At 43.6% G+C, this 6004-nt stretch overlaps 1 protein-coding gene across 1 annotated transcript; it reads right to left on the reverse strand.

Annotated features, from left to right (window-relative positions):
* Window positions 1-5049: 5049 nt before the first annotated feature.
* LOC128275974 (uncharacterized) lies at window positions 5050-5705 on the reverse strand. The gene is made up of 3 exons (XM_053014444.1): window positions 5624-5705; window positions 5375-5551; window positions 5050-5311 (listed from the first exon to the last, which is right to left on the reverse strand). Exons 1-3 carry the CDS (start codon window positions 5678-5680, stop codon window positions 5120-5122), a joined length of 426 nt encoding a protein of 141 aa, XP_052870404.1. The 5' UTR covers window positions 5681-5705; the 3' UTR covers window positions 5050-5119.
* Window positions 5706-6004: the final 299 nt, after the last annotated feature.

Raw genomic sequence — 6004 nt, forward strand, 5'->3', positions numbered from 1 at the left:
CGACGCCGGAGAGCCGCACAGCGGCACAGTGGCTAGCAAACGTTTATCACTGCGTCTTCATCGCTTCGCCGTGGCACCGATGTTGGCGCTAAACTTTTCACAGTGCGGACCACGGTTAAAGCCGTCGACACGGATTTCCTCCTTGAAGTGGTCTTGAAAAGGGCGAGCTCGGTTCACTTCCAGGCCGCCGTTCCGTAGGCGACACTTTTTGCATCCTTTTAATTTGATTCTCTCCGCCGGCAAGGCGCCGGCCAAGTGTCAACACCATGCGGGGTCGTCGGTGTCATGGCTGTGCAGGGATTTAAAGTTTCCAAGTTTGATGCAGTCGGCACAAAGTTTGCGCGACAAATTAAAATCTTGCCACCACCAGTGGGCACCGAAGAAAGCGAGCCCGATCCCGGTGGATCCCGCTTTTAAGAGAGTATCACGGTGTCAGCATCAGTTTGATTGAGTTTGCATTTTTATAGTCGAAAGCGATTATGTTCCACGAACCGGGTTGGGACTGCGAGTTGTTTTCTCCGCCGTGCGGATGTCCGCTGATAATTGACTAGCGACTTTGGAGCTGCCGAAGCAGCTCCGAGCATCGCGACAGGATTCGTCAAAAGCAGCAGCTGTTCCGCGAGAATTCAGGGCAATCCCTTTCGCAGAAAGTAGGAAAAAAGTAGACAAGCAATCTTCGCGAACATGTTCAAGATCACTGTCGGGGAGTAGTTTGTCAAAACTGTTGAATTATTCATGAATTGCCCACGATGAGTCGCAGAAAGCACCCCTTTGCGTAGGCAGCTTTGGCGGTTTTTTTGGCAAGAGACGGAGCATAGGTTTACTGTTGGGATTTTCCGGCAAACTTTCAACGAGAGTGCACGGGGAAAAAAGGAAACGAATGCGGCTTTTTACAAATCGTCGCCGCGCAGGCAGAACTGCACTGAACCTTTAGGAGCGGACTTTTTTCGGGAACTGTGCATGGCATAGAGTGCGTACAGAATCCATTTGGTTGAGAATGGTGCATGATTTTGGGTAAGTGGAAAAAAGGGAAAGTTCTTGGAGTGCATCATGAAGTGTATAGCAAACGACAGAAGATTCAAATCCGATCCATTTATTCAGGACGAAAATTGAATTTTCATAAAAATATTTCCATGTGCCTACCATCCCGAGCCAAATATGATAATTGAGGTGCTGGATTGCGCTCTCCCAAAATTACATCAGTCTGTGCGTGTGTAATATGCAGAGCATATAAAAAATGTGTCCTCTCCAGTCATTGTTTCGCCAGGGGCCAGACAAAACGGTCGGTCTCTTAGCCTCCCCATCGTTTGGAGTTTGATTACATCTTGGGTTGTCACGGGCCAAGATTGAGTGAACCGAATCCGGGCAAAGGAAAAGCAAGAAAATGGCACACCCCACCGCAGGGACGAAACTATTTGAAAAGACACATCCCGTGGGGCGGTTCATGGAACATGATCAAATGTGAAATTCAAAAGAAACGATCCAACATCAGGGTCCGTTAGGAAATTAGGGGTCTCGTACGCATTCAATTTCATTGGACCTTTCCCGGCCCGGGGGCTGCAATGCTGACCATGTGCGGTCAGTGCGGGTTTAAATATGGTCCGGGGAAAAGGTTTGCTCCTGCCCGTTCGGTTTCGCCAAACATGCGAATGTGGGCTGTGTCGGAATGTTGACCCGATTCCGTGCAACTTTAATCCCACCGTATTTATGCTGCCTTTGCCGTTGTTCACTATTTTTTCTGTTTTCCTTTTGGCCCACCCCGAAATGGGATTGGTTTTATTGAAAGCTTAGCCTCGAAACCAAACCAATCTTGCCCGGTCCCCACTTGTCTTCGATAATAAGGGGCAACTTTTAACCTCAATGATCGTTTTAAATTTTATTAAACTTTACCCAACAACAAACGAACAACATCTAGGGACGATTGTACGACGTTATTGCCTCCGCGGTGCACACCGCTTTAAATTTATTTTACAACTTTAGGAACTGGCCTCGGTAAGAAAAGAAATTGAATCCGAAATCGTTCGGACTCACTGTTGTGTCCATCTGGCAGCGCTGGAGAGCGATTTTGTTAAAATAAACAAACTCACCCCCCTGTTACGTAGCCACTGCTTGCCTGTGCCGTTCCGGTCCCTTGGGCCAAAACGGCCGAACGTTCATTACGCCCTTAATGAAAGCCTTTATCGCCCATTATTATGCTGGAGGCTGGTTCGTGGACCTTTAGCTTTATTAATCGCCACATTACGCCATAGCCTTACGCAATGTCGGGTCAAAGGTTCCTCCTGCTTTGGGCGTCCTTCGATGGGGCGGCATTATTTTAATAACTTCTCTGTGATTCGTGTTCCTTTTCTGCACTGTCCAGCGTATGGGAAAGTAACAATTGGAAGTGAGTTAGTTGACCCGAGTTGACCACGCGGTAGCTTGTAGCGCAGAGCGAGTGATTCAACTCGCCTTTTGTTTGAGGGTTGCTTTTTCGAAACCCTTTTTGGAGAAACTTTTGCCGTTTCCTGGCTCCGGGAGGCAGTTTGTGCGGATCCCTCGGCGTTATTGTGTCTGCGGCGAGGATTGCGAGCAGTTTGATGTGATGAGTGTTTCGGAAGAAGATTTTTTTCCGGAAGGCCCTTCACAAAACAATTCAACGACAGTCGTTGATCAGTTTTGCTCAACTGGGCTATGCTTCCGTCTCATTAGTTTACCTTATCGCTCCTTCTTCGGCAACAAAGCATGAGCGGACGAATTAGAAGTACAGTGGATGGCGAAATTAACCTTAGTTCAAGAACACAAAAGATTTTTGGAAATACGAGGATGAAAAATTTGCTTAAGTAATTAAAAAATCAATCAAAAACATTAAATAAGATGTGTAAATGTTAGTTTTGGTGTATTTAGGGATGATTGATACAAGAGAAAAATTATGGTCAAATATATTTGGAACAAGCCAAATTTCTCTTCGGCGAAAATAACCTTAGTATCCGCAATACATACCATTCCGCCCAGGTAGTGTAGCCAAACATCCTGGTTTTGTTATGTGGCCCTTTCTACAGTCCTCATGTATTATTTTGGTATAGATAAGTTTGATTAATTTAGCTAATTCTATTAAATTCAGTGATCTTTACGTACACTCTAAAGATCATGAACAACCACATGTTTTCAGTGGTTGGCCGATCTGGACAAAGATGTTAATACCCTAAAACTTTGATATTATCATACACGAGATACTACATGACTACTTCTGGCTTGTGGGTTGCCGAACTATCCTCTGGTGCGGGGAAATCTTCACCTATAAGACTTGTTCCTTCTTGAATGATTTTTCTTTCGTCGATTTTTGACCAGCTTTCGAGTCAGCATGACCAGGAAAGGTCACAAACTTGTAAGTTTCATGTAAATAATGCATCCCTAGAACATAATGCTGTTGTAATTTGTTTTCTAATTGATGATTCAGGTCCCTATAGAAGAAAATTTCAACTCATTGTAATGAGAGGTGAACCATACCAAAGATTCATCACTCCAAAACAGCTTTTCTCACAATAAATGAGGTTTCAAAGCATGCAAATAGTAAAATACCATTCTTTTTTTCGTATTGGCCATCGTTAGGTGCGGAATTTTGTTGAAAAGAATGCCAGATTTGTCTACATGCTATAGGCTACGTCGAATGATATGCACGGAATCGAGTTGTATACATTCTGATTTTCGTTTTTGGCCAATATTTTAGGCAGATCAGGCGGCGGATGTAGATGGTTTGTGGAGAAGATATTTAGTATACGTTTATTAACTCGTTTTGGTGTTGATTTCTTGCGGCCACAAACTTTAATATGATGAATACGACCTTCATTTTCATACAGCTTGATTATTGCTGCCGATTGATTGCTCGCTTTAGTCGAAAATTCGTGCAATATCCCTATTATTTTAACCACTAATAGTCAAATTAAAAACTAATTTACGATATTAATTGGTTAAAGTGGGATATTTAGAGGGTTCTACCATATTTCAAGCTGAGAAACAGCATAATGTCTTGTGAATTCTTCACCATGCGTTTCTCAGCTTTAATTCTGCATTTTGAATATCAAACATGTAAAATATCATGTTGTTATTGCTCGTAAATTAAAAAAATGTAAATTAGTTGCTTTATTACCGAGCAAAATCAAGGAAATTGGTGTGAAAAATAAAAACTTCAAGCTTCCAGATGAAACTAAGGTTAATTTCGCCGTGCTCAAATTGACCTATGACCACAAATGGCCGCACCAGTCTACTAGATTACATCTAAATGTCATTTTATCGCCCACATTTTAGTCTTAGAACCTTAATCTAATATTCAACGTCTCAAAAGCGGCATTTAAATAGAAGATGTACTCATATTTTCACATATTATTTAAATGTTCATGAGCTAAGGTTAATTTCGCCATCCACTGTATGACCTCTTTGATGTGGGTTTGGATTGAAGTTTGGGAAGTCACAGAAGATGTTCTTTTACTGTCCCAGTTAACCAAAAATTTGCAAAGAGACATAGTAGAACGGATAGCGTATTATATTTCCTTTGGCAGGTCTTTGACACGAATCCTTCCTTCTGTGGCTGTGTTTTGCCCCGTTTGATGAAATCCATCTCAGCTTGCCCATTAAACAGCGTCAGCCTTGTGGCCAGATCCATGTTTCTTGTCGTCTAAGACCGTTCGAACACTTCAAACGATTACGTTTTTCTGCTACCTTTCTTGATGTGTAGCGCGCACTGTACGATATTGATCACCTCGTCAATGCCATTGAAGTTATAAATCCTGCAGCCTCAACATGCTGACCCATTCATCGACATTTATCGATTATTTACATGCAGTCAAATGGATAGGAAAGTATTCAATACAACAAAGTGGCCTCGAAACCAGTTGAATAAATTATTCCTGAAGCTTTATTAATGATCATCATATATTGACACTAGCGTTTGAAGAGTGCTTGGAGCATGAATTCAAGACACGAATCGAGTGAGTGCAAGTGTTCTGATAATCAATAATCTCTTTACAAATGAAATTATTATATTTATGGCTGTAATGTTTTTAATATAGGCAATTGTAAGTGCAGTAAATCAACTTTATTTCATTCAAACACATTCAAGCACAAAAACCATTACCGAAACATTTCACTGTCGCAGGCAGCTTTTCGTTGTGGTCGCCAGCTTCATTAAGCTGGTGTTGTACTCGGGTTGGGCAGCTTCCATGCACTCGACCGAGTACTGCGGATGATCTACGCAGTGGTAGCTGAACTTGGCGTAGAAAGTGAGTTCGATTTCATCCACCTCCTTCACCATGCGCGACAAACATGCGTCCGAGAGCTAGTTAACGAGTTAACGGTTAGCATATGGCATTGTTTGTCCAGCCCAGTGCGTCCAGCATACCTTTGCCGATTCCGGAAAAGCGCCAACTACCTTCATGAGTGGTTCCCGGAGATGGACCTGAATGCCGTATTTTACGTTGTGGATGTAGAAACTCTTCTTGGTGGTGTCCAGGTCAATTTTCCTGAAGGCCTGCAGAAGCTGGCGCACATGTGTGTTGGTTGCCTGCGCTGGGTTCACCTGGATCGAGGACAAAGCTGTGTTATGAAAACTCACAACCGCAAGTAATAATATACTCAGGCTCAAACGTACCTGGAGCACGCAAACCAAACCGAACGCCAAGAGAATCAAAGTTGCCTTGCTGTCCATGGTGATGTTCTCGGGAGTCTTGAGTTCACTCTCTAATCCGCCCAGTACTCGGCCCCCACGTATTTATGCTCGTCTGCCAAGGGTCCCACATTGGGTACCGGATAAATGTTGACACAACCGTCTTCGCGGAGCGGAAGTTTACACCGTTCGGGGAAGATAAATTAAATACAAACGGAAGTCGCTTGTTTGCGCAATCACTGCAACGCTTTGTCGCACTCCCTTAACGGCTGAGTCAATCCTGTATGACTTTGATGGGTGCGGGCAAAGGCGAACTAACGCCTCGGGCGCGGAACCGGACCGAATCCCTCATCCCTGCTCGAGCGA

The sequence above is a fragment of the Anopheles cruzii genome, unplaced genomic scaffold (assembly GCF_943734635.1).
Source record: "Anopheles cruzii unplaced genomic scaffold, idAnoCruzAS_RS32_06 scaffold00217_ctg1, whole genome shotgun sequence".
Taxonomy (NCBI): Eukaryota; Metazoa; Arthropoda; class Insecta; order Diptera; family Culicidae; genus Anopheles; species Anopheles cruzii.

Coding starts and splice junctions, on each gene's coding strand:
- LOC128275974 (XM_053014444.1), bottom strand. CDS start 5,680: ATGGACAGCAAGGCAACTTTGATTCTCTTGGCGTTCGGTTTGGTTTGC. Junction 5,552..5,623: donor GTTTGGTTTGCGTGCTCCAG/GTACGTTTGAGC, acceptor TCCTCGATCCAG/GTGAACCCAGCGCAGGCAAC. Junction 5,312..5,374: donor CTTTTCCGGAATCGGCAAAG/GTATGCTGGACG, acceptor CTCGTTAACTAG/CTCTCGGACGCATGTTTGTC.